This window comes from Gopherus evgoodei, chromosome 3, assembly GCF_007399415.2.
Source record: "Gopherus evgoodei ecotype Sinaloan lineage chromosome 3, rGopEvg1_v1.p, whole genome shotgun sequence".
Classification (NCBI taxonomy): domain Eukaryota; kingdom Metazoa; phylum Chordata; order Testudines; family Testudinidae; genus Gopherus; species Gopherus evgoodei.
In genome coordinates this window covers 4,654,653-4,682,604 of record NC_044324.1, presented here as the reverse complement: position 1 = coordinate 4,682,604, position 27,952 = coordinate 4,654,653, and the positions used below count along the sequence as shown (strand labels likewise).

The following is a 27,952-nucleotide window of genomic DNA, read 5'->3' as shown; positions in this document are numbered from 1 at the left end:
CCCGCAGGAAGGGGCAGGGCCAGGCTTGCGAGCAGACAGTGTTTAATAGTAAATCATTGTACAGCTTGATGAGCACAAGCCCCACCCTCTAGGAAGTCACCTAGAGTTGGGGGGAGGAGAGTCTCCTTCCTCCCTTCATGCCCTGGGCTCTACCCCTCACCCCAGGTCATGGGAGCAGCAGCAGAGCCCCCTCCCCCCCAGAAGGGCAGTGGCCAGGGCAGGGGAGCCGCTGGTCCCCCCCAAGCAGTGGGTGTGGGTGTAGCAGGGAGGGGGCTGCGGGGCTCACTGGGACAGCTGCTTCACCCGCGCGTCCATGCTGGCGAAGTTCTCCTCCACGGCCACCAGGTTCTCCTTCATGGTCTTCTGGACCTGCAGGACAGAGAGCGGGTAGCGCAAGGGGCAGCATGGGGACCCTCAGGCTCTGGCAGCTGCACAGCCCCGGGGGGGGGGGGGGGGTTCATTCACTCCCAGGCTGGGGGGAAGGGGTGTTGCCAGGATGCCCACCTGTGTCAGCAGCGTGGCGTTGTCCTTCAGGGCGTTGGCGATCATCTGCTGGGTGGTGTCCAGGTGGGTCAGGAGCTGCCCGAACTGCATGGCTGGAAGGGACAAGAGCCAAGAGGCAGCAGCTCAGAGCCTCCCTGAGGCACACGGGCACCTGTCTACCTGCACCAGCTGGGCACAGAGCCCGTTTCCCCCCTGCCCCTCACCTTGTTCATGCAGCTGCTTGACCGTGGCCAGTCTCTGCACCAGCGCGGGCAGGGTGGTGGCCATGGGACTCCAGCGCTGCATGACCTCATAGAGCTGATGCACCTGGTGACACCAGAGGGAAGACGGGTGTTAGTGCCAGGCCGAGGAAGGGGTGGCCGCAAGGCCCACACTGACCCCCCCCCCCCAGTCATGGGCAGCCCAACGTACCAGGCGTCACGTGCTGTCCCCTCTCCCCTTCACCAGCCCCAGATCCTGTGCCACCCTAGTCCCCCTCTGCTGGTGCCGCTGCTCAAAGTACATCAACCAAGCAGGGGGCGTGGTGCCACCGGCCAGGCCAGGCCCTAGCTGGGTTCAGGGGCTGGGGGGCCCCAGGAGGGGTGGGGGTGCAGATGACTGCAGCCCTGGTCCTGAGGGTGCCCACTCGCCGGGCAGCGCTGTCTGCCAGGGGATTGGCAGGACTGCAGCGCAGGGAGGCTGGGACCTGACCTTGCTCTGGGTGTCTGCATCCTCCACGGCCACCTTGTGCTTGGCGATTTCATTCACCTTCCCCAGGACGCTCTGGGGGAGAAAAGGAGACGTGAGGATCCTAGGGCAGCGGTCGCCCCCCTCCCACCCACTAGCTGGCAGCAAAGCCCCCTGCAGCGCAGCCCTGCCAGTGGCTGGGCCAGAAGCCAGGATGGTACCAGTTCACCAGGGACAAGGTGAGTCCCTCTGTGCCATGCACCCACCCACTGCTGGGACCATGATCAGACAAGCCTGGGGCAAGGCGCTGCCCCGTGCTCCTGGACCCCCAGAACCTGGTCAGCGGAGGGGAAGCATCTGCCAGGTGCCCTCGGTGCAGACACCCAGCACAGCCGGGTCCTTCCCAGCCCCAGGCGCTGGATCCCACCAGCAGGGCAGAGCCGGCCGGGCTGGCGGCACCGGGCTCCTGCTTCCAGTACCCCCCAGCTCGCAGGGGACGCAGGAGAGCGCACAGGGCGCCGGAGAGGGAGCCCAGGGCAAGCGGCTGCCCAGGTGCGACAGAAGCAGGCTGTCGCCAGGAGATGGGGGGCCTGCCAGCTTGTCCTCCCCCCTCGGCTGCTCACCTGCAGTCTTGCCTCCACCTGGTCCAGCACAGCCACGTCCAAGGTGCTGACTTTGGCCTGCAGGATCTCCACCGTTTCCTGCGGGAGGGAGGAAGGGGGTGAAAGACACAAATGCCGAAGTTCACTGCCTGCGCCATGCCCAGCAGAACCCACCCCAGCCAGGCCGTGCTGAGCATTCCCAGGGACCCAGCATCCTCTGGGGCTGGGCTCGGGCGCCCCACTTGAGAACAGGGGAAGCCACATGGCACCCTGGGAGGCTGCATCATTGCATCCCCCCCAGACCAACCTCGGAAACGCTGCTTCCAGCATGGGAAGGGGGCTTGGCCCCACAGCCCCCCAGGGTTTCCATGGTACACCAGCTAGGCTGTTACAAATCCCCATCCCCGCACTCAGGCTTACCATAAGGCTGGCTCCCTGCAGCCCAGCCGCCAGGGGATTCTAGGGAGAGAGAGAATGCAAGCGTGTGGGTCCAGGAACCTGGGTTTCAGAACAGCCCGGCCCTGGGCACTACGCCCACGCCAGGCCCGGCGGGGGCTGGGCAGCCTTATCCCTCTGCAGCGGTGCTCACCTGGCTGTCCTGCTCACAACACACCGTGGCTTCCAGCTCGCTCAGCCGCTTCTCCAGCTCCGCTAGCTAGATCAACAAGCGAGAGGAGGGGTCAGCGATTCCCCTAACTTCCCCGACCCACAAGGCTGGCACCATGGGCCCTGCGGGTGCCCAGCTCCTAGCCAGGGCACGTGGTGCCAGAACAGCGCCTCGCTGCAGGGCTCCCTCGCTGCCCAGAAAGCCCAGGCAGGCAGCCAGGTGGCCGCTCAGAGCTTTGCGCCAGTCTGTCGAGACACGAGCTGTGCCCGTGCCAGCCAAGCAGCGAGAGACGCCCGGGCTGCCCACGCCCAGCCGCCGGTGGGTGCGATCCAGCCACCAGGACAGTTCAGCAGAGTTCCTGGCTGCAGCTCACTCCTGTGCTAAGCTGCGGCACCCCCCAGGGTGGGAGCCGGCTTCCTTCTCCCAGCTGCCCGCAGACCCTTTGTGACAGCCTCCCAAAGCCCTCCCAGCACAAAGCCCTCCCCAACAGGCCCCCACGGGAAGCCGGGCAAGGGAGCCAGGCAGGAAATAGCCGTCTGCACAGGGCCCCTCCGTGCCCTGCCCCACAACAGAGGGGCCCTGCCCCACAGATCTTCCGGGTGAGGTTACTATGGGTTCAGGAGCAGGTTTTCAAACAGCAACTTGGCTGGTATTTTCCAATATTAACACCTCCCTCCCCCAGGGGACAAGTAAATAAGCATTAGATGGGGGAAACTGAGGCATGCCAGCTAAGTGACATAAGAGCTAAAGTCTCCAGACCAGAGCCAGGGGTAGATCCCAGGAGTTCCCGGCGTCCAGCTCTGCTGTCGCGTGGCCACTGCTGCCTGGCAGACAACTCCAAACCCAGAGCTGCCCCAGACTCACCTTTGCAGCCTGAGAGAATTTGTCTTGTTCAGGTCTCGAGTGCAGCTCGTAGGTCACCATATTCCCCGCAGGCGCAGGGGCCTTCGATGGGCTCTTCCCTGCCCTGGCGGTGCCCCTGGCGCTCTTAGCTGCCTCCAGCTGAATGAGCAGGCGCCTGGTAAACAGAAAAGACGCTGCTGGTTTCCAGGGCCTGCGAGTGGTGGGCGCCAGCTGGGAAGTAACAGGGCCCTGCTGCTCCACGCTGCCAGTTTCCCGAGGGGTTAATGGGGACCGGGAGACGCCAGCCTCATGGCCACAGCGACCAACAGTCCAGGCTGCAGTGATGCCCACTAATGCCCCTCGCCACGACCACCCCTGGGGCTCTCCGAGGCAGCGACAGGCAGGACTGCTCCATATCTCATCCATCGGTCCCCGTCCCCACCATGGAGAAGAGCCAAGCTGTCGGGCAGCTCCGGGAGCCGAGGGGCGGCTGGGGGCCAGCCGGTCTCTGATTTCCGATCAGCGGCGCCGAGGTCAGGAGAGGACGCTCCCTCTCAGCCCAAGTCCCACACACCTGCCCAGGGGTCAGCAGGTCTCACTGGGGCTGAATTCTCCCAGGCACCATATGACCTTGGGCACTTGCCAGAGCAGGGCAGACCGGGGATTTATGGGGAGAAGTCGCCACAAGGGGGGTTGAGCCCCAGGGTGGGGCCGTCCCAGCTCCACTTGCTCCCTGGCTGAGGGACACGGGCCAGGGAAGCAGCCGCCGACCCGAGCTGCAGCTGCTCCCCCAGCTCACTTGGCGAGGGCTCCGTCGGGGTCCGTCAGGTTGATGGCTGCATCCGGCCCCAGGAGTTTCTCCAAGTGCGTGGAGACCAGCTGCTGCTTCAGCGCCACGACCTGCTTGGCGAGCGCCACGGGGCTCAGCTTCTCCTCCGCCGCTGACTCCTTCGCAGTGCTCTGCAGAGGGAGACGCTGCTGCGTTACAGCCAAGGCGTGGGGCTCTGTGGTCACGGGGACCCACCGCCTCCCAGCTGAAGGCTCTGACAATTCAGCCCCTGACGAGTCTGCTCCCAAACAGCGGCACAGCCGTAGATCTCAAAGGGCTCCCGGTTTGACATGGGGAAACTGAGGCACAGAGGAGTGGAGTGACTTGGCCAAGGTCAGTGGCAGAGCTGGGCACAGAACCCAGGTTTTCTGAGTCCCAGTCCAGTGCTCTGCCCACTAGACCCCACTGCCTCCCACCAGACCGAAGGGCGATGGTCCAGACATCTAACCCGATGGGGGCGACGTGGGCCACCCAAGGTGACTCCTACCTGTATCTTCTCCACCTCTGTGCTCAGCTCGTGAACCTCATGGAGCAGCCGCTGGTACTTCTGCCGGGGCGTCTCTTTCACACCAATGCCTTCCCCTAGCTAACAACACAGAGGGGTTCAGGTTACATGTCCCCTCCGCTCTGGTTCAACGAATTCTAACCCTGCAACAGGGAATCAGCTTCTGCACTGGGCTCCCTCTGTGGGCCCAGGGCCAGCGGGCTGGGGTTGGGTGCCTCTCTCCCGGAAAGCCAGCCTCTGAGCTGAGGAAGACCTGAGCGAGCCAGACAAGGCCATGAGGCTGGAGCGGTCGGTCGGCGTTCCTCGGGGGGCTGCCACTTGGCAGCATGTGGCTGGTGGGGGAGCTGCCGGCTCAGATCTCAGTGGAAATTGCATTATTTCTAGTCTGGAATCCAGCTGGCATCACGGGCGTCTTGTTCTCCGGGGAGGCCAGCTGGTCTCCGGCCAGGGCTTTGGGTTTACCATTAGCAGGGACCTTTCGTCCTACCCAGCATGCTTGACACGGGGAGGCGCAGGGGATCCCACCGCAGCCTAGTCCTCCCAGGCCGTCTATCCAAATCAAAGCACCATCTGGCCTTCACTTCGGGTCTGCTGCTTGTGCCAGGGGACGCTGCAGGCGCCAGGCCTGCGATGCCCGGGCAGAGCACAAGGCAGCGTGACTGTGCCTGTGGGCACCATCTCTTGCAGAAATGCCAAATTCACACCAAGGCTCCTCCTGGGGGCAACACGCCACCCACCAGCAGCTCCTCTGTCTAATGCCAGGAGGGGTCCTGATGCCCTGCCCAGGGTGACCATACCTCCTGCTTCTCAGCCCCCCGGGAGAGGCTGTGAACAGCAGCCCCTCCCAGAGTGCACTCCCCAGCGGGCGACACTCGCTCAGGCAGAGGGAGGACAGCCAGGGTGTTCCCACGGCTGGGTTTTATTCCCAGGGAGGGGCATTGCCTCCCACCCCAGGCCAGTGACAAGCACAGCCAAAGCCTTCGAGAAACCGGCTACATGCGGGCAGGGTCATTAGCCCGTCACACTCGCTTTGGGCCCAGAGGTCCTGGAGTCCGGTCCCTGGCCAGGCAGCCAGCAGGGGAGGGAGTGGCGAGACCCCTCGGGGGGGGGGCGGTGACGGACCCCAGCTTGGCCTCCAGGACCCTGGGGCTCAGGGGACGGTTTAACTTCCCTTTGGGGGAAGCACGGGAGGAGCAATGTGCCGATTTCAGCTGCTCTCTCTCCTGAGCGTGCCCAGTCCCCTCCTCCCCCTGCGCACCTCAAGGCGGGAGGGCCACAGAACCAGGCCGGTTACTCACAATTTCAAACTCCCCCGACTCGTAGCCCGTCCGCTTGGCTTTGCTGATCCGATCTGAGAAATCTGCACAGCGAGAGGAGAGAGCGGTTTGCTCCGGGGACGTTAAACCAGGCCCTGGCTGGGCATGCCCCCCCCCCAAGGAACCCCTCCATTGTGCACACTCAGGGCACCCCGGCTCTCGGCACGGACCAGGGGCAGCTGGGGCGGGGCAGGAGGCAGCAGCTTGTGCTGCTCTGGGCCCCCCCACAAACCAATCAAAGGGCACAACAGCACGTCCCCGGTTCACTTCTGCCACCAGCCAGTCGCTCCGGCTGCTGCCTCCCCTCCCCCTGCGCCCAAGCGATGTAGGATACGGCCCCCCCCGGCCAGCCTTACCGAGCCCTTTGGTGCCCACTCTCTTGTCCTTAAACTTGTCATAGGCAGCGTTGGGATTGACGATGATGTGCTCCACGCTGGTGCTCGTCAGCTCCTCCTGTGCAGACAGGCCAGTGTTAGAGACCCCAGGGCCACCCGGCCCCGTCCCAACCCCCTCCCCCCAAAACAGCCGAGAGCACTTCCCTAAGGACACCCCCGCCCTCCGACGGCCCCTTAGCGCTGCAGGAGGCACAGGGCTGCCTTGGCCTCGCCCCGGGGGAAGCTGCAAGGAGCAGAGCCCACCAGATGTTAATAACTTGGCCAGGTCACCGGGGGGGCTCCCTTTAAATAGCCCCTGGTGACAGGAGTGCAAATGTCCACAGCTTCAAAGCCTTCAGCTCAGGCCCTGCCTCTGGCCCAGGCCTTCGGGGGCTGTTCCAAAGTCCCTGCAGATAAAGGGGGACTCTGGTATCACTGGGGCGGGGGGGGATAGCTACAGGATAACATTAACATGCTCCTCGGGTCTCGTTAGCGCCAGCCAGTCCTGGGAAGCCTCACCAGGAGCCCTGGGCCACGAGAGGACCGCAGGGAGCGGCCCCGGGGGCGTGGGCTTGCAGGCCCGGTTCTTTTGTAAAGGCTGACACGGAAATCGATACGGAAAATCGTTTTCTGCTGACCGGCCGTTTTGAGCGACAGGAGGCTCAGGGAGGGTTTTACCCGCAAAGACGCTGCGCTGGGATCCGGGGGCTCCCAACGAACCGCACCTTCTCCTGGCAGAGAGGGAGAAAAGCTGCCAGGCCGCGACCCCCAGGCCACCCGCACCCCCTCCTGCCAGCAAACCGCAGTGCAATGAAGAGGAGACGCAGACGGTCAATGCAGCGGGACGTGGCCTCCCGAGGGCTAGAGGAGCCTCTTGTGCCGCATCCCCCGTGCTGCTGGCAGCACCTCTGCCAGCAGGGGTCACTCACCCCAGCCCGTCTTGCCCTCTCTCTCACTAGGGGTCCCTGCACAATTCTCCTCCCGGGCCGGTACTGCTCCGAGCTCACTGGAGAGAGCAATGGGAGTCGCTCTGCGGTAGCGGGCCCTGCGTGGGGCCCTGTGGCCGCAGGGAGCAGTCCCAGTTGCAAGGAACGTTTAGGTAGGATCCCCCTCTCCAGGCCCCGCTGCCGGCCCTGGGCCTGTACAGGCGACGGGGATGGCTCAGTTTGAACAGGTGGCTAGATCGCCCTGAAGCCGTGAAAAGGGAGAAAAGCTGGGGCTGCGACCCGAGGGCTCGCCCCCGAGCAGCCCCGGCCTGGAGAGTCCCAGGCCAAGCTGAGCTGGGCAGGGTGACGGAAATGGCCTGCCGGGAGCTGCACAGAGAGGGCTGCCCCCATGGCAGAGCAGGAGGGAATCCCCGGCAAACCCCTCCGGCTGCTCCTCCTGTCTCCCAGCACAGGACTTGATCTCGGCGTACAGAGCCCAGCCCTCGACTCACACCTAACGGCCCGCGGAGGGACGGCCCTGGATGATGAGTCTGACTTCTGCACTGGGAACAGGCCCGTCTCTGGCAATCGGCCTGGCTCACCTGGCTAGCGGAACAGGGCAGCCCCTGGGCATGGAGCTCTCCAGGGGTTAGGAGATGGGGCAGCCCAGCTTTACCAGGCCCCGGGGGGGAGGAGAGGGGCACTAGACGCAGGCATGGGTCTCGGCTCAGACGCAGGCCTCCTGCACCTCGGAGGAGGGATTTGTGCAGGGCTCGGGGCTGCTGACCTGGATTCGCTCAGTGCTCAGAGGGTGAGTCAGTCACCAGGCAGCTTCAGAGCATCAGGCCCAGAGCAGAGCCTCTCCCGCGCACAGAGAACGTTAGTGCCAGGCAGAAACTCGCCCGTGCTAGGGGTTAGTGCTAGGAGAACACCAAAGGCAGGTTAATCACAGTTAAAGAGAAACCTTTTGTCTTTATCTCTCACCCGGGGCTTCCTGGTCGGGGGCCTGTGTCCCAGGCTCCTGCCCTGCTCTGCACTCCACGGTAACTAACCGGCTTGTAAAAACCCCTAACATTGAACAAAGGGTCTAACGAGGCAGCTGGGACCACCGACGTCGGTTAAAAACCCAAACTGTCCCTGCCGGGGAATTGTCCCTCCACGCTCACCCGCTGACGTTCAGAACCTGCCAGGGCACCTACGGGTTTTAGGGCATTTCGAACTCAGCCCTGGCAAATCTTGCTGGGCTGAAATACACGGGTGTGGAGCAAGGTGGTTACCCTGGTCCTGCCCTGGGGGAAGGCTGTGGCTGGGAGCTGCTAAGCTGGGCTGATTGGGGAAGTAGCTGCAGCTCGGCCATGCCCCAATCAGGCCACAGCTGGCTGGTATAAAAAGGTTGTAAGCCAGGAGCCCAGCCAGTCTCCCTCTGCCTGTAGAGGGAGAAGGGCCTGGCTGCAGGGAGCTGGAGACAGGGTACCTGAGTGGAGCAGGGCTGGGGAAAGGCAGAGGAGCTGGGGAGCTCCAGCCTGGAAAGCCCCAGGCTGTGGCCTAGCACAAGGCCAGCAGGTACTGGGGGTTGCAGAGGGCAGCCCTGGGGTAGGCCAAGGCAGCAGGTCCAAACCCCCCTTGCCGGTGATGAGTGGCTGAATATAGCAGCCTGCCCCAGGGCGCGGGGCTAGACGATGCCTGGCAGTAGCCTCATCCTGAGGCAAGGTGGGGATAGTGGGTGGGGGATCCCTGGGGAGGGGGAGACCCTGATGCTAAAAGGAGTTACTGCCAGGGGGCAGCACCCCCGATAAAGGGGCACTGGGTCCTGGGAGGGACACAAGGCCCAAGAGGCAGCGGATCACTGGCCTGCAGAGGGCGCTCCGGAGCTGGAATGAGCTAATTCCCAAAGTCACCAGCAGGAGGCGCCGCAGGGGTGTCTGCTCTTCTACAGGGTAGTTTTCAGGTGAGGCGGGAGCGTCCCAGTTTGAGACGCTTGCCGGCGTTGGGTTATGCCACATGGGCTGAAGGCTTTCAAGCTGGCACCTTTTTAAACAGCCAAGTTATTAATATTGGAAAAATCTGCTCCTGAGCATCGTGAAGCTCTCTGGGGCAGGGGCCACCTCTCGGTCCCAGCACAGCGGGGGCCCGGGCCATGCCTGGGGAGTCAAGGGCCAGCCATCAGTTTCAGTCCCTCAGGATGGATTCACCCACTGGACCCGATGTGAACCAAGCAGCTGTTAAAACGAAGGGGAAACGCCTCCCAGCTAACCACGGCTGCTTTCTACCGCCAGCCCGTCCTGGAGGATGGGGTGCACAATCCGGGTTTGCTCTGTTTTAAAGGCCGTTACAAAATTCAGCCTCCAGCACGTCGGGCTGCGATGAATGGCTGGGGTGCGTTTGCCACTCCGGGGAAAAGAGGCCTCGTGATTACCAGCTGGGCAGGCGCCGGTAACGACTTTACTGACCCAGGGCCTAAAGCAGGAGGTGGCTGGGCTCGTTTTGCGCCTGCTGGTACAATGGCCCCAGGATTCAGCCATCTGAGATTATTAACAGCAAATTGGAGCTTTTGTGCCGTCCAGGGCGGGGGCTCCCAAACTGCAGGCCGCACGTGAGCCTGACGGGCCATCGATTTACTTCAGAGCGATTTCTGAAGGCAGAACATGAATTGTGAGCGTTTGGGAGCCGCAGGTCTCGGGCTGGGGAGTAATAATGCCCAGGGGTTAGAAGTGATCGGAACAGCCTGGCTACGGGACCCCCCCCCTGCTTTCACCAAGGGGCAATGGGGGAGGCAGCTATCAAGTTTTGCTCTGGTGCCCGAGGGAAGCCTCTTTCGAGGGTCGGTAAAGACAAAAGGTTACAGCAGCTGCTCGCTCAGCCCAACATTCAAGCAGACGAGGGGTCAGGCTCCTTACCAGCTCCTTGCGATTTCCCAGAGGTGAGAAAGTCAAAGAAAAGTTAGGAGGGCAGGGAATGGGGGGGAGGGGAGAGAAAAAGACAAAAATTGTATTAGAAGCTGGTCACATGCACGACACACCGGTTTTCACAGTCCCCACGCACGGAACCCCCCCATCTTGCAAAGCTAGCAGCCGCCCTATGGCAGGGGAGGTCGTTAGCACCACGGCCGCTTTCCTAGGAGATACGAGGTTATGGGGAGCTTCGGAGACAGCAAACGTGGAGCAGGATTCAGCCAACGGCACCTGTGTGTTAGTCATAGCGTGACCAGATGTCCCGATTTTATAGGGACAGTCCCAATTATGAGTCTTTTTCTTATATAAGCTCCTATTATTCCCCACCCCCGTCCCAATTTTTCATACTTGCTGTCTGGTCACCCTAGTCAGTCACTCCGGCAGAGCGCGCCCAGGGGCTCTGTCATCTCCCGCTGCAGGGACCCAGTGAATGTAGCTGCTTGTCAGGCTTCTGAACGGCCGGCCGTTCCCGGGCTGGCGTGTGCATGGACAGGGGCTTAGATCACTGGGCTGCAATGGCAGATGGTGCCCCATGGGCAGCGGGACAGGAAGGAGCATTTGAGGGGGGGCTGTGGAAAAGTCTGACGGGCCGCACAGAGGCAGCTCTCTCCCCTCTCAGCTCAGGGAAATGCAGACAAAATCCCGCTTTCGCTGAACAGATTGTGGCAGAGGAGACGCCCTCGAAGGCAAGCGCCTGGCTGCAAGGACGTGGCAAGGAGAGGCTTTCGACAGCAGCCCCTGCGCCTAGGCAGGCAGCTAGCATTCAGGCGGGCTGCCATTTTCAAAGCCGTTACTAGCAAAGGGAATCGGGCAGCAGGGAAAGTCTCCGCCTCGCCACCCCCGTCATCTCTAGGGGGCCATTTCTGAAGCTGTGGTCTGGAGGACATGCTCCTGCCAGCCCCAGGAAAGCCAGGCAGGGAGCTGCTGGTGCCCGGGGCCCAGCATCTCTGCACCCCCTGCTTTCTCGTCCGCTGCCCTCCCGACGGCTGTTCCCCTAGGGCAGCAGGAGGCCGGGTGTGGTCTAGAGGTCACAACAGACCTGGGTTAAAGCCCTGCCTAACCCTTCACTGAGTGACTGGGAGCCAAGCCGCTGGCCTCCTTCCACCTCAGCCAACCAACCAGGCAGCTGGGTGAAACCCAAGATGGGGCCTCGGTGAACGCCAAGCGGTGCCCCTGAATCAAGCTGGCCTGGGGAAGCGCCAAAGGGGGGTGCATTTGCCTGACCGCTAAGGAGATGCTTTCTTCTGGCTACTAGTTCCACTAGCCGGCTCGCGTGCGGCTGGTCAAGGGGGGTAGGCATTACCTGCTCTACAAGCCACTGGAATTGGAGCACAGCACGAGACAGGACCCAGAATCGCCTCGCACCTGGACTGCCCAGAGGTACTGCTTCACCCTGGGGAGGCTGGCAGGGGTTTCATGCCAGGTTTCTCTTTCCAGTGCCCTGACCACCTGCCTTCTGCAGAAGGGGGGCAGCTCTGCCATCCCCCAGCCCAGCACCCTTCAGGTGTATCCGGTGCCCGCTGCCGGGGTAGGAGCAGGTCTACAGAAAAGATGAAGAGGACACCCGGGAGGGCTTCCAACCCGCCCTGTGCGCCAGCTTCACCCCAGCAGAGTCCCCAGCTCATGAGAACACCCTGGAAACACAACATCGGAGAACCGGAGACAGCCAAAGTCTGGAATGGCGCTAGCGGCCGTCTGCTGAAGACCAAATCCCCGTGGCAAGGGGCCAGCTGTCCCCCAGCCCTCAGCTAAGCACCTCCAACGGTTCGGGCTTAAAGCCACGTTCTTTAGACTTTTAGCTAGATGCTAAAGACAAGTCCCCATGGGCTCAATGAATAGAGCTGCCGACCCAGCGGATGTGCCAGCCTCGGGAGCGGCTCAGGCCCCAAGCTCCGGCCCTGGGGGAGCTGGCATGCGGGAGCACTGGCCTGGCAGTTCCTGCTGGGTGGCAGCGAGGCTGCGCGCTGACAGGTCTCCCCATGGACAGGTGGACGGCAGCATTCACAGGGGAGAGGGCTCAGGCTAGTCGGTATCCAAGGACATCCTCAGGGAACAGGAAAGCACCCCTCCTGCCACCAGCTGGGGAGGGGAAGCTGGGGCCCCATCCTGAGACACTGGGGACGGGGAGCTGAGAGGGAAACTGACTTGACCACGTGGAAGGAGAAAGCGACAGCAGGTCCCTGCCCAGCTCCATGCTGCTGCTGGGGGCACCAGGCTGCTTGCACACGCTGCAGTGAGCCAGGCAGGGGAGCTTCGCTCGCTTAGCCGCACTCACACCTGGCGTTGCCTCTTCACGCACGCAGGGGAGTCGAGCAAGGAGCCCGAGGCCACCTTGGATCCGCACGCTGAGCGCCCAGGAGGGCAGGGGCTGCTCGGCCAAACCAAAGCGGGCGGGGGAGTCAGAGCTCAGCAGCACTTAGCCATGGCTTAAAATCGGGTGGTTCCGCCTGGCACCTGGGGCCCATTGCAGAGTGGGGGCTGCGCTGAGACCCCATCCACTGAGGAACTGGGAACAGGCTCCAGCTTTCAGCAAGCGAATCAGAGGTGCCCCGAGGCACCTTTTGCAGTGTGTTTTGGGCCACCCCGGACCACAACCCCTCCCAGAGGTAACAACAGGGGTGATGCACCCAACACTCCCAATTCCCCCAAAATGTCCCACAGGGCTAATGGAGGGAGGTATGAAAGGGGGCGCTGACTTGCCTACAGTCACACAGTCTGAGAGCTGTGAGCACCCGGCTCCTGGGCCCAGCTGTTCTAACCAGTAGACCAGACTCTCCCCCAGAATCAGTGGCTACCATCTGGAGGTTTGGGGGCGGGGGCGAGGGGTTTTAGTTGTAAAGATGTTGGAACAACAAAATCCAGGCACGCTCCTCAGGAGAGGAGACTTCTGCCTGAGGCCAGAGCGGCACAGGCTCAGGGATGGCCCCAGTGGAAATGACATGCGGAGAAACACCCGCCATCTCCAGGAACCACCCAGAGTGGCGGTGCAGGAAAGGCCGCAGCCAGAGCTGCATTTACCCAACCGCTGCAGAACAAAGCGGAGGATCGTGCGTCATTTCTTGAGGGAGGAGGGGATTAAGAGCACCTTTTCTCCTCCTCGGGGCAAGCCTGCTCCCATGGCTGCCGTGAAAAGGGGGGGGAAATGAAAGGGAAGCTAGTCCAAAAGGATACAGTGCGTCTTTCACCTCCAGAGCGCCGCTCCAGGAACTTACACACCCAGAGAGACCATCGCCATTAAAACAACAGTGCAATCAGCGGATTGGAAAGCACTGCCCATGAAAGCAGGCCCTACACGGCGCCTCAATCATTCAGATGATTCCCCTAGAGATTCGGGTGCCCAGACGGGGCATGCCGGGATACCCGGGATCTACCGCTGCTCATTTCCCAGGCTAGAAGTCACACTAATCCCTTAGCTGGATGTCATTAAACCACCCGATTGACTGGTCGTTCTGATGGTCAGAAATAAACACAGGTCCTTTTCGCTCAGCAAGAACCACCCTCAATGCGGGGCCATCACAGGCCCCAGCTGGCCACTTTCAGGATCACAAATTGAGCCACAGATTAATTAAAAAAAAAAGGACCCTGTGTCCTGCCCCAGCTGTCACCTGGGCTCCCCCTGGCAGCATCTGGAGAGCAGAATTGTTAAGTAGGCCTCAGTCTGATTTGTTTCACCAGAAGATGGGACTTCGGGGGGGGAGGAGGGGGGAAGAGGGTTCGTTCTCTAGTACCATGTTGCCAGACAACAGTCTTTGCCTTTACCAGTAAAGCAGCCTGCAGGCGCCAGGTCCCAGCATACCACGTTAGTTTGACCTAAGCAGTCTGGTTGTATTGTCATAACAATGCCCGGCTGCCTCCAGACACAGAGAGCCAAGCCCCAAGCATCTTACTAACACGGTACAGGCATGACGCCCAAGGGGGTAGGATGAGGAAAGCCAGGGCCAGCAGCCGACGGGGCGAGGGCTAGCGCCCGGCCAGGGCCAGCAGCTGACAGGGCTATGGGGCGAGGGCTAGCGCCTGGCCAGGGCCAGCAGCCGTTGGCTGACAGGATCACTTGGAGAAGACTAGCACACAGCCCTTGGGGCTCCACGGCCAGGGTGCATTCATGGAGGCTGCATGGCAGGAGAGGGATTTAAATGAGAGGGCAGTTGGGTGGGGTAGCCGGGAGGGAAGCAGTAGGAGACTAGACCCCAGGTCCAGGGCGTCTAAGTGCTGAGAAGCTTGAACTTGATGAAGTGAGGGGGTGGGGGGCACATGGCCCAATCCTCAGGAGAGGAGGATGGTTAGTTTGCATGGTCGGGAGGAGAAGTGTTCCGGGAGGGTGCAAGGGTCAGAGAAGAGGAGACTGCAGTAGCCATGGCAGGTGGTGGAGGGGGACCTGGGCTAGAGCTCTGGCTGGGTGCCATCTTTGAAAGCCTGCATTTCATCCTGGGTCCTGCACACCCCTGTGTATTCCAGCAGGACAGCGAGTCTGCTCCGTTTCATGCCAGTTACCCCGGGGCGCCTGCCATGCAGCCAGCAGAGCCCTCGGCAGGGCACCGGGCCGGTGCACTAGCCCAGAGTTAGGCTCCTCTTTTGTTCTTCCCACTCCGGGCGAGGAATCCCCCCCTAACCAAACCTTCCTCCTGCTAAAACCAACGTCCAATTCCTTGTTTTCCTCTGCTCTGGCTACACGCCTTAGGGCGGGGAGAGAGAACGCTGCCCCAGGCCACATGCCAATTTCAAACCCACACCTTGATTAACCCAACAATCGAAATCAGGCCCCAGTGAGTTCAACAAGTTGGGGGGGAGGTTAATGACTGGAATTTAAAACTCTTTGCAACATTCACAACAAAGCACGGTGCAGATTTACCCGCATGCAAAATCAAATTCCAAAGCATGCAAAAGAGAAGCGCTGTAATGGTCTTACTTGTGCAAACTAGAATCCAGGCAAGGTAGTGAAAAGGCGGGGGGGGAAGAGCATGAGGAAAACTCAAGTAAGTTCAACTGCGCAACAGTCAATCAACACAATAAAGCAGTATTAGCCGGTGCCCCAAAACGGGAGGGGTCGTCTGAGGAGCTGCAGGGAGAGCGCAGGCGTGACGGCCCCGCCCTACGGTCTGCGCTTGAATGCACTCCCTACCATACCCGAAGTGCACTGGAAATTCTTCAGCTTAATTAATTCATGTTGCCATTAGAAGACGCCAGTCGCAGACACACAGCACACGCCCAGAGAAGCAAGGCTGCTGCTGGTTTCTCTGAAGCAAGCAGGCCGAGGTGCCATTCCGGGCATACAGAGCTCACAGCAGCTGCTGCCAACTGACTTGGGCCAAGGCTGCTGTTTGCCTTAAATTTGTGGCTGGCAGGGGAGGAAAAAACCCCTAAGCTGGCTGACAGTCCCCAATTCAGACACTGTTTGTGGCATTTTAACCTGGGGCAATTCATTTTAAAGTGAGTTCAACACTAATTATTTTCTTTTTTTTAATCTAGTCTCTCTTTTAAGCCCTTTGAGCAGAAAATAATAACGCTGTAGCATACGCCAGCAGGGCACTGCCGCGGTGCGTGTTACTGCATGAGATGCTGCCAACTTCATCCTGCCAATGGCCCTGGGTTAATACGGAGAAAGAGATGTCTCATGTCTGCTCAGGCTCCCGGCTTTGGAATATTAGTTAGAACATTGGACTGAAATTGCTTTAAAGGGACGGCAGAAATATAATTCCACCGAACCGAGATCTAGTCTCAGCGATAACGTTGCAGCTTTTAGGTCCAGAGGTAGCGAGAACCGTCCAGGGAAGATCTATTTACCAAGAGACCAGCTCTGCAGCGCTCTGGGTAACATGCATGCGGGGCTCAAAATGGGCAAGGTGAGACGGAAGAACGTGAACAAGGCATCCGTGCCCTAAAACCTCTGGGCTTTAATCGCTAAGTCTGGAGCTCAGAAGAACATGCGCCTGTTCCTAAGGATAAAAGCAGCCTGAAGGCTTCAGAGTCAAGCATGTCTGGCCTATGGGGACTGGAGATTGAACTCCTGCACCCAGGAATAGCCTAGAGTACAGAGCACCAGGGCAAAGCAGCCCCATGCTTCATGCAGCCTCTCAGCTGGAACAAGGGCAGATTTGGATCCAAAAGCTAATAAAAATGAGCCAGCGCCATGACTGAGCTTTGCAAGATTGTTCAATTCCCGCTGCAAACCACCAAACCTGGCAAGCGGTGAAGCCAGCAAAAGGCTCGTAGCTTGTTCTGGGAAGGATCATCTTGGAGAAAAGGACATTAGACTTAGCAATTAAAAACCAAATTAGCCCCACGGCAGCAGGGGTAACACGTGGAGGCTGGATCAGATTATGCTGCCGGGAAAATGAATTTCACAAGCCAATTAAAAGCTACACAGACACTAATATAAAAATGGTCACATTAGGCAGGCAGGTGCCCTCTTCAGGGTGAAAACGAGTCGCTAGCCCTGGGTTTGGGCAGAGACGTCTGAGCTTGTGTTGTTTTAATACAGGAGGGTCATTTACAAGTCGGGTCTCTAGTCTACAATGCAGGGGCTGGGTCCGTAGTCAGATTATTGCAATGTTATTGGCATAACCAGTCCCTGGGTGTAGCCCCCTCTGACCCAGCTCCCAGGGTAGACTAGCGTCTCCCGCTGATCACCTGGAAAGGGCCATGGGGCTGGGCACAGGCTCAGCTTTACCCCCTTAGGGCAGGCTGTGGGAGACCGCATTAGTATGGGGGAAATTGGCTATAGGCAGGAGGCCATTGAAGAGAGACAGGGACACCCAGTGGGGCATGATCTCAAACCCATTTCTGAAAGCCAAGGCAGCAACACAGGCGGGGCAAGAGCAGCCCAAAACCGCTGTGCTTTTACGTGGGAAGCTCCCACTTCAGAGTCAACAGCAGAGCTCTGTGGAGTTCTTTACAACGGGGATGTGCCCAGGTGCGAAGCTGCAGGCCTGGGAAAACAGCCATCGCACACGGGCCAGCATCCACACCAGGCCCTTCGGTGCCAGTTTCACACACATCACGGCAGAGGGAACCTGGGAGAAGCGGGCTGTTTCTTTGGCGAAATCCTGCTCTCAGGTAGGATCATGTGACAGGGCCAGGGTGGCTGGACAGCCACGGGCTGCAGAGGAATTGCCTGCCCTGCACATCGGGTACGGAGCAGTGTCAGGGCCTGCTCGGTATTTCACTCGCCTGGTTTCTGACCAGCCTCCAGAAGTGTGGTGAGTTTACACCGTCCATTTACCCCAGCCTCCTGACTGCACTAACTCAAACGGCTAACATGCTAGCAGCAATCCTGAGCTCCACACACAAACACAGACACTGTTACCACACTGCCGGACACAGCACCACGCAGGTAGGCCAACGATAACTGAGTGTGCCAAGCCAAGCCCGCTCCCAGCCACCCTGCCATGGCGTTTCCATTTGGAGCCTCACTGCAGAGCACGTTGTCCAGAGAAAGCTTGAGTGACTCAAATCCTCTCGCCAAAGGCAAGCGACAAAATCAATGTGGGGACACCTTGCTGGGCACCCACTGCTCCCATTCACCTGACTGCCACGTAACCTGGCACACACAGGGACAGGGCTTCTTCAGTGCTGCCCCCATATGCCACGCGGATCCCAGGGCTCGAGGAAATTCCAGCACAACAGAGTAGCAGAGTCGGGCTAAGCAAGAAGGGCACCTGACTGAGAGTCTAAAGGCCGAGCCGTGGGGTCCAACAGCGCTTGCGTTCAGTGTACATGTGTGACAGAGTGGGGGATTTGCTTGATTTTTCCTTGTTTTCCAATGGTTTGCATGCAGAGGGGGTGGGACTGTTTCCCTGGGGGTTACTGGTTTAATGAGGTGAGGGAGTTTGTTGCTACAGAGGACCGGCGAGGGAACTTGGGACCCCAGCCAATGGCCTGGAGGACGGATACCTCAGCGACTGGTGTCCTGGCGACCTGGTGATCCAGAGGCCCAGCTCAGGAGTCGCAGCTGGTTCTGGCCAGTGGGAGAACAATGGGCTGTGGGGACAGGACCCCGGTGACCTGACCAGCCAGTCCCCGCCGGACGGGTCAGAGGACAGAAGAGGAGGCTCAGGTGATCCTGTTTACCTGGTGTGACAAAGTGGGACTGTTCTTAATGTTTCCTCTGAACACTGTAGGGGTGCCTCAGTTTCCCCTATGCATTTCTTAAATCTCGAGGTAGTGGGATAAGGGGGGTATAATTGTTGCAGCCCAAAGAGCCAGTGTACATAAATGGCCGACACTCTGTCTCCTGGCAACTGATGGCCTGGGCCCTTCCCCCCTGCAAGGGGGTAGCTAAAGGTGTTGGAGAACAAAGGAATCAGGTGACCTCCTGGCCCGGAAAAGGAACAAAGCCCAGGAGAAGGGGCTGGAGAGTCAGTTTGGAGCTGGCTGGGGATGAGGAGTGAAGTGCAGACGTGGGTGTCTGGCTCACTGCCCCCCAGAATGGACCCAGCTGAGGGGTCCCATTCACTGTACCTACAAGCTCTGTTTTAGCCCGTGTTCCTGTCATCTAATAAACCTCTGTTTTACTAGCTGGCTGAGAGTCACGTCTGACTGCGAAGTGGGGGTGCAGGACCCTCTGGCTTCCCCAGGCCCCCGCCTGGGTGGGCTCGCTGTGGGAAGCGCACGGAGGAACAGAGGATGCTGAATGCTCCAAGGTCAGACCCAGGAAGGTGAAGCCGTGTGAGCTTCTTGCCCTGGAGCCAGTCTGCTCCGAGAGAGGAGACTTCCCCAGAGTCCTGGCTGGCTTCGTAAGGAGCAGCTCCAGAGCGTCGCCCGAGGACTCCGACACCTGGACAGAAGACAATGGACAGAGGTAGGGCTTGGGGCAGGTGATATTGGATGCCCAGCTGGGAAGCAGGGGGGCTCTGGGCTGGAGAGGGGGAGCAGGCAGAGCCCACCTGGATGCAGGGGGACTGGGATGTGCTGTGTTGAGGGAGGTCAGGCCTGAGCCCTGAAAGTTTCCTGTGCTGTGTTCAGATGCTCAATAAACCCTCCTGTTTTACGCTGGCTGAGAGTCGCTCCGGTCTAGAGATCATGGTTGCATTACTCCTCCTGGGAGTGTAGGCCTTGGGGGTGCAGAGCGAGGGGACTCCTGAGGAGGCCCACGGTGAGAGACAGGGGTGCTAAGGCTCAGAGAGGGGCGGCTCCAGGAGGTGGAGGGGCCTGACCCCCGAGAAGGGCTGTCACAATGAAAGGGGCACCCCCCACGGAGCTCATGGGGATAAGAGTGGGCACGACCTGTGAGTCCGTGACAACGTGATGGAGGGGAACGACTCGCAGCCCGAGAAGATGGTAGGACAGCCATGAAGCTAAGGAAGGGGGAAACCCTGGCGCAAAGAGGCAATTGAGCAAACCCCTAAGTGAGGTCCCTTCATTGCAGAGATCCAAGACTGAGCTGGAGAAAGTAGGAAGGGCACTGAGGAGAACACGCTGGACTGCAAAAGCTAAACCTCTGACTGGATGAGGGAAGCGATTCGTTACGTTGGAGGCTGGTGGAGGATGCGTACACTCCTTCGTTTCCCCCCCGCACCGTGTATCTGCAAGCCAGCCTTGTCTTCACAGCTCCACTCTCCTGCTTACGTTAAACCCTCAGGTAGGCCGTGAGAGCTGCAGAGAAGGGAACCCCCTAGCTTCCTTGTGGGTGCTACAGAACACGGCCACTCAGGGTGTTCGCATTACCGCCCCCACGTTGGAGAACATTCTTTTAACGCCCCTTCTGTCTATTCCTGTGAATCAGCCAAACCCTTGCATCTGAGGAAGTGGGTATTCACCCAAGAAAGCTCATGCTCCAAAAAGCCAAACCCTTGACGCTGATTTGAGCAGAAAGACTCATGTCTCCCACAAGTGCTGACCCACTTTCCAGGTTTGTTGCAGAAGCGTCTCCAACTTGGGTTGCTGCTTTTAAGCTCTTTTTCAATCAAAACCAGGCAATTTTCCTCCCAGCTCCTGGTCTAGTCACTTGCACCGGAAATGCCAGCAAGATTCCAAATGCTAGAGCCCGTAATCCTTCTCACGCTCATCCGTGCGCCAGAGCCAGGCACAGCTCCAGGCTGCAGAAAGATGCCACAACCCCAGGCCGTGCCATGGCAGCTACTCCTTGACTAAACTGTGCCCTGCTAAAGGCTTCTGACTCCGAGGCCTGAGACTTGGGAGGAAAAGGACTTCAAAAGCAGGGCAGAGCACTAAAAAGAACACGAGTCCCAGCTGGCGATAGGTCACAATAAATCACCCATATGATATTAGTCTTTGCTCAGCAAGGAAAATGCACCCCTTCTCTCTCAAGCTAGCAAGTGCTCTTTGGAGGGCACCTATCGCCATTGGATTGCAACACATTTTGTAAATGCTACCCTGGGTGGTGGGAAAGGATCCTTTCCATTTTACAGCTGGGAAAACTGAGGCCCAGAAAGGGCCAGCGACTTGCCCCCAGCCTCTCAGTCCCATCAGGGTGGATCCGCCCCACCCCTGGGTATGTGAGCATTGATCTGAAGGCAGGGATCACTCAGCCCTGGCCTTCACTGCTCCTCTGTCACCATCTTTCATCACCTTCAGCACACAGCTGGGGCAAAAGAAGCTGCTCCTGGCAGGTAGGCAGCCAGCATGCGGGGAGTCGCGTTTCAAAGTGGTGCACAGCTCAGCCTGCAACCCACAGCACCGCACCGACCACGTCCGGTTAATGAGACTGTCTCCAGGGCACTCCCATTCCTGCTGCTATTTTGAGATGCTTTACATCCTGCAGGATGAAACCCTGAGTCTCTAGTGTTCCCTCAATGCTGGCAGCCCGCATTTCCTGGGCGTTTTACTCAGCTCCTTCCCAACCCTGAACACTCCCTTTTCTAAAGCAAGACGCCATGAGGCTAATGTACCTTCTGCAATTCTCCCGCAGAAGCATCAGCAGACCCTGCACTCCGCACAGCAATGAGATGTTAGACAATTTGTTTTTACAAGGGGCTCAGGCCAAACTAGGTGCAAGACACAAACACCACAAGTTTAACGGACGCTTTCAGTCGGCGTTTTCCCCTGGGCAGCCTCACGCAGGCTACAAATCCAAGGTGTGGATTTCCTCAGGCACGGGAGTGCATCTGGCATCCCCGAAGAACGGCCGGCAGTGTCAGAGCTGCTCTCGGATCAGAAAGAGAACCCATTCTAATCAGGACCAGGTTTGGCCAGTTGCCACTCCTAGTCCTCAAAGCCTCATCTACACCAGGGCTTTTGGCAAACATTTTCTATGCGAGGAAGCAACGCCAGGAGCGCTGACAGAGCCTGCCTCCATGTTTAATACCATGTTGCTTAGCCCTGGCGCTGCGCAGCTAGACGATAAGGCATTTAAAGCGTCAGCAGTCACAGCAGCCTGGCTTACTCCAACACTTCCCCAAAATAAAATGCCAAGATGTCAACTGATTTTTAACCCACTCCCACCCCGCTATCTTGCATTTAGCCAAACAAACATGGTGAGCACCTCATGTCAAAGGGAGAATAGACCCTTTCTGATGACCGAGCTCAACTGGATTTAAAGCAGATAATCTCTCCAGTTGCCACTAGACCCAATTCCAGTTTGGAAGAAAGTGATGAGGAAAAGCAAAGGGCCTCTTCAGAGATTGCGGACCCCAAAGCCTTACACAAGTTATCCTTTGGGATGATGAAAAGGACTAGGATTTAACAGCTGTTTATGGGGGCAGCATTTCTAGAAGAGAACTGTCACACCTCCCTTGCTAGGAACTATTCTGAAAACAGCACCATTTTATGAAGCTTTCTGCTGCCCAGATCTGCTGGAGTTCGCATCCAATATGGTACAGTTACGCGAGTCATTTGGACAAAAGCAGCTTTGGAAATGACTTGGGATTGGCACACCCACTTATCACTGCCCTCTCACCACAACGCTAGTCAGAGAGCTGTTGCATTCCACACGACCTTACCGCATCGAACTCCGCCTGGTCGTCTTCTGGGAGATCGCTAGTCTCGTAAACATCTGGCTCGTTCCTGGCCTGGAAGCACAAATGCGTTATAGTCAGGACAGCTGGCAGTTCTGGACAGACGCGTCTCTTATTGCAAAGAATAGCACCCAAAGTGAGTGCTCGCCTCACACCGCCAGGCACACAGAGAACGCAGCTGCTTTCAGGAAGTATATTACAGAGACAAGGTGGGTGAGGGAATCTCTTTTATTGGATCAACTTCTGTCGGTGAGAGAGAGAAGCTTTCGAGCTTCCGCAGAGCTCTTCTTCAGGTCTGGGAACGTACTCAGAGTGTCACAGCTAAACACAAGGTAGAACAGATTGCTTAGCATGAGTAGTCAGCACTTATTTCAAGGGACCATTCAAGGTGAGGTGGCCAGTGTCTCTATTAAGTTGGTGACTTTTAGCATCTAGCAAATATGAATTTAAGCTCCCAGGTTCCTCATTTGTAGATTCTGTGCAGGTTTCCCTCAAGGACGAGGCCTGAGAGGTCAGATCTGGAGTGATCGCTCTGGGAAAAAAAGTGTTCACCCACAGGTGAGATGGCGAGTCATTTATCATTTTTCCAGGCCAGTTCATTTGAGAGTGTAGTGACTGTGTCGTTTCACCCACATAGTTGCTACTGGGGCATTTGGCGCACTGGGCAAGGTACACCGCATGTTGCGATAGGCATGTATAGGACCCATGGATCTTAAAAGGTGGGTTGTAGGGGTACTGAACATCCAGGAAGTACGTGGCTTCCTTCACAAAGGGAAGCGGTTCCTAAGATTTTGGGGGAAGGCCTCAACTGTGCCAGCTGGTGCCTGGCACTGCCAATCATTCATCTGTGCACGTTCTGAAGTTTGGGCCAACCCAAATAGAGACACATCCCCATCAAGGCTTTGTTAGAGGGCATGTAACCCTGTAACGAGGACATGCAGATTTGCATGACAAACACATCTTAGCAACAGCATCCTATCTTTCCCACCCATGACATCACCCCAGAGCTAGACTAAGCAACGTCCGCAGTTCAGTACATGTCTCTGCAGGCAGCAGTCCCTAGCGGTTATCCAGCGCTTTTCATCTCGAAACCTCAAAGCACTTTGCAAAGGAGGGCAGGGTACCGATGGGAAACAGAGGCACAGAGGGGAAAGTGATTTGCCCAAGGACGCTCAGCAGGCCAGTGGCAGAGCCAGGAACAGAGCCCAAATCTCCTGGGTCCCAGTCCAGTGCTCTAGCCGTGTGGCCACCCTGCCCCCTGATGAGACGTGGAACACGCTGCAGGTGCTCAGGGTCCATTTACCTTGTACAAAGGAGTCTCCAAAATGCCAGCGCAGGAACCACGAGCGCCGGCATCTGGGGAGGTGGGAAGGGAGACCCAGGAAACCGGCTCCCACAAGAATGGGGGAAGCCCCAGAGCTTGGCGGGGAGCGGGGCCGGAAATCAGGTGCCAGGGGAAGTGCTGGGCCCCGTGAGAACAAGACAGAGCAGCGCTCGGGCCAGCGCTGGGCAGGGACTTCACCCCCCCACTTGCATCAAACCGCAACGCCCCATTTGGGAATCCCCCCACACACCGGGGTTCGGTGGGGAGCACCCAACAACGCAGAGGGGGCTCCAGGGACAGAAGTGACCCCCTCCCCCCACAGCCCCCCAACCACCAGTTACCCCACCCCTTCCCCACCCCCTCACTTACTCCCCCACACCCCCCAGTTACCCCCACCACCACCCCACTGTCTCCCCCCAACAGCCCCCAACCACCCTTCCCCCTGTTACCCCACCCCTCCCCCATAGCCCCCCAGTTATCCTCATCTCGCCCACTTCCTCCCCCCCACAGCCCCCCAGTTACCCCCCCACCCCATTGTCTCTCCCCCACAGCCCCCCACCACCCTCCCCCCAGTTACCCCACCCCCCCCATTTCCTCCCCCTGTCACCCACCACCCCATTGTCTCTCCCCCACAGCCCCCCACCGCCCTCCCCCCAGTTACCCCACCCCCACAGCCCTCCAGTTATCCCCACCCCCCCATTTCCTCCCCCTGTCACCCACCCCCCCACAGGCCCCCAACCACCCTCCCCCCATTACCCCACAGCCCCCCAAGTCCCCTCCCCCCGTTACCCCCCCACAGCCCCCCAGTTACCCCACCCCCCATTTCCTCCCCCTGTCACCTACCACCCCACTGTCTCCCCCCACAGCCCCCCAAGTCCCCTCCCCCCGTTACCCCACCCCTCCCCCCACGGCCCCCCAGTTATCCCCACCCCCCACTCCCGCAGCCCCTCAGTCCCCCCCACCCCCCCGTTATCCCGCCCCTCCCCCCACGTCCCCGCACTCACGATGCCGGGCAGCTCCGCGTACTTGGGCTCGGCCATGGCGGCGCCGGGTCGGGGCCTCAGCTGGACTCGCCGGGGCCGGGACTCAGGGAGGAGCCGCCAATCTCGCGAGAGCTTCAGGGAGGGCGGGGGGCGACGAGATCCCGGCCGCGCGGGGCAGCCTGGGAGTTGTAGTCTGGGGCGGAAGTGGGGCTGGAGGGGGTCACATGGGGCTGGGGTTCAGGGTCGGGGAGGGGGAGATGTGGGGCTGCAGTGTGGGGTTTGGAGGGGTTGGGATGTGGGGCTGGAGGGGGTATGTGGGGCTGGGGTGCAGGGTCGGGGGGGGTATTTGGGGCTGGGTGTGGGGCTGTGGTGTTGGGCTGGATGAGGGTATGTGGGGCTGGGCTGTGGGGCTGGAGAGGGTATGTGGGGCTGGGATGCAGGGTCGGGGAGGTATGAGGGGCTGCAGATGGGGAGATGTGGGGCTGTGATGTTGGGCTGGCTGAGGGTATGTGGGGCTGGGCTGTGGGGCTGGAGGAGGTATGTGGGGCTGTGGTGTGGTGGGGGGGCTGGGAGTCCATGGGGCTGGCGAGGGGGGTGTGGGCCGCGTGGGTTGGGGATGCAGATATGTTTGGGTGGAGGGTGGAGGTATATAGTGTAGGGTGGATTTGGGGAAGGGGTCTGTAACAGGTGCAGTATTTGGGATTGGGGTGTTGGGGTGGGGAGAAGGTTTAGGGGCATTAGGTGGGGCTAGAAAAGAAAGTCTGACTGTGTAAGGAGGGTGGCCATGACGCGCCGAGGAAGGGAAGTTGGTGCAGGGCTGGGGAGTGTAGGAAAGGGGGTTGAGAAAGGATTGTGGGGTGGGCAGGAGGGGTCTGTGATTGGCATGGGCCGGGGTTGTGCCAGGCTGGCTGAAGAAGGGCCATGGAGTGGATCTGAGGAGGGGGTGGTGGGGGTGGAGATTGGGACTAGGGAGGCTGTCAGGACCTGGGGAAAATGCTGCTGTATTCACATCCTGGGAACCACCGTGAAAGTGGGGCTCAGCACCATCCCCACTGGACCTTTACTGGGATACACCCCCCCCCCCCCCCCCCGTGCAATAGCAGCTGTGGCACCGGGGCGCCTGCAAAGGCCCCATTCTCGCCTTCCTCCCCCAGAAAAACATCCCAAACCCTGTTACACCAAACTGATCCTGTGGCCAGTGCACCATCTCCCAGCCTGGTCATTGCACCAAGCTGCAAGCTGCTGCTGCTAGACCTGGATGGAGGAGACGGGGCTGAGCCTGCCTTCGAACTGGACCCTTTGGAGAGGCCTGCCTGGGCTGGGTATAGCAACCACTCTAGGATTGTACCCGCCCTGGGTCTCAGCACCCCATTCTCTGCTGTACTCTGCATCCCACTGATTGCAACGGGGCTTCTCGGGGCTCTGCCTCTTCGGACATCAAGCTCTTGCTGCCAGTCCCAGGGCAAAATCTATCTCATCTCTCCACCCCAAATCTGTCTGTCCCATACCTTCCCCCGTCTCATCTATCTATCCCGGGACCCATTGTGGTGTCTGCATTCCCATTTGCTCGGTACCCTTCCCTCTTCCACAAGGCGGGTGGGGGTTATTTCATTGGTTGCCTTTGTAGCAGAAGGGAAGGCTTTGCCAGCTGGTTCCTTCTGATCCCAAATCTAATCTTCCAGTCCCTGCCTCTTTCACTCCAGGTTTTTTGCACTGTACCCCCGGGAGGGCGGGGCGGGAGGGCGCAGCAAGAGGGGCTGAGTGCCTTGCAATATTAGAAAGCAAACAAAGAACCACCTGGTCCCCTCTCTCTCCACCAGTCAGCGGGGCCTGGGATGGGGGCAGCGGGAACTGGACTGTACCAAGACAAAGCTCTGAGGTGAAGTGCAGAAGCTGCTAGAATTGGGAGTTCAGGCCACCAGCTCCCTACACAATTGATCCCCCACAGCTGCGTTTCACCGGAGAGGTTGCAATGCAAAGCCCGGCTCTCGCTAGGGTGATCAGAAAGCAAATTGTGAAAAATTGGGATGGGGGGGGGGTAATAGGAGCCTATATAAGAAAAAGACCCAACATTTGGGACTTTCCCTATACAATCGGGACATCCGGTCACCCTAAGCTTTCCTGTCTTTTTGCAGATTGCTTCCCATCCGCACCCCTGACTTCCTTCCTGCCCCCATGTTGCTGACAAAGAGCCATGAAAGTGACTCAGCATCTTCAGGCCTCCTGCATGTCACAGACCCTCCAGACTCAAACCCAGACCCCCGGGGGGGGCCTGTAAGCGGCAGATCCATTGGGTGACACCCCCCCCCAAGCCAAGCCTGTACCCACACGCAGCATCCAGCTCAGCTCCACTGGCTCTGATGCAGGGCCTGCCCCATATTCTAGCTGCTGCTTCCTCAGGTTTCAGCATGACTCGGATTCCTGCAGCTTACCCACCCACCTTCCAGTAAAAGGATGCAGCAGCTCTGCTCGCTGGGTCCCCATATCCTGCAGGCTGGCGACACCCTTTGCTGACTGGCTCAGAGGTGTTTTGTTTTGAAGACAAAGAACTATGAGTTCTCCTAATGCCTTTCCCTTGGTCTGCCAGGGGGCAAAGGTTCCCTGTCTTAATTTTGTCCCTTTATTCTTAACGATGATCTCTTGGGCGCCCTCCATGCTTCCTTGACCCCCTGGGGGATTGTCCTGTGCCTGGTATAGGGAAAGTACATTGTCCTCCTTCCCACGGTATCTGAGTTTAATCCACATGCCCCTGAGAGGCAGGGCAGGACTATTATCCCCATTGTACAGATGGGGAAACTGAGGCATGGCATGGCTACCTGACTTGCTCAGGGAGTCTGTGCTGAAGCAGGGCACTGAATTCAGGTCTGACCCACTGGATCATCCCTCCTCCCTAATGTGCCCCTTTATCTGTCTGCTGGCCAAGTTACACGCATTCCTCTCCTCTAACCCCTGCCCATAAACGAACCCCTCCAGCCCCTGATCACCCTTACTGCTCGTCTCTGAACTCCCCTGAAGAACTGTAGCTCATCTGAGCTTACACATGTGTACACAGAGACACACATGCCAACACAGACAAATTAATGTACGCACAGACATGCATGCACACACGGAAACACGTACACAGAGACATGCATGCTCACACAGATAAATGAAGGCACACATGGACATGTGTACACAGAAACAGGCACGCACACATACACATGAATGCACATGGACATGTGAAAGCTCACATAGACACATGCACACAGAGACATGTGAATGCACACACAGACACATGCACACACAGGCATGCAGGCATACATGGACACGTGAATGTACACACAGACACATGAATGCACACATGGACACAGGTGTACACAGAGACACACATGCACACACGGACATGTGAATGGCACACATGGACACACACATGCACACAGATAAACTGGTGCACATACAGCATGCACACAAATACACGTGTGGGTGCACATGTGCAGATGCGTGCACCCACATGTGTACACACATGCCCGCACACGTACATGCATGTCCACACACACATACACGAGGCCCCACATATTTCCAAGGCCCTCAGACCCTTTTCTGCCAGGTGCTAACAAGGAAGCAACATGAT

General features: G+C 58.9%; 1 protein-coding gene across 3 annotated transcripts; it reads right to left on the bottom strand.

Annotated features, from left to right (window-relative positions):
- Nucleotides 1–25: 25 nt before the first annotated feature.
- DCTN2 (dynactin subunit 2) lies at nucleotides 26–24,470 on the bottom strand. 3 transcript variants are annotated; one of them, XM_030554622.1, is made up of 16 exons: nucleotides 24,364–24,470; nucleotides 22,021–22,089; nucleotides 15,030–15,038; nucleotides 10,070–10,075; nucleotides 6,229–6,325; nucleotides 5,855–5,916; nucleotides 4,539–4,637; nucleotides 4,022–4,182; nucleotides 3,244–3,397; nucleotides 2,362–2,427; nucleotides 2,193–2,231; nucleotides 1,794–1,871; nucleotides 1,195–1,266; nucleotides 708–810; nucleotides 505–596; nucleotides 26–369 (listed from the first exon to the last, which is right to left on the bottom strand). In XM_030554622.1, exons 1-16 carry the CDS (start codon nucleotides 24,397–24,399, stop codon nucleotides 283–285), a joined length of 1,230 nt encoding a protein of 409 aa, XP_030410482.1. In that variant the 5' UTR covers nucleotides 24,400–24,470; the 3' UTR covers nucleotides 26–282. The 3 variants fall into 3 exon arrangements, with proteins under 3 accessions (XP_030410482.1, XP_030410483.1, XP_030410484.1); XM_030554623.1 differs by lacking the exon at nucleotides 15,030–15,038 and having other exon boundaries at nucleotides 283–369; XM_030554624.1 differs by lacking the exons at nucleotides 10,070–10,075; nucleotides 15,030–15,038 and having other exon boundaries at nucleotides 283–369.
- Nucleotides 24,471–27,952: the final 3,482 nt, after the last annotated feature.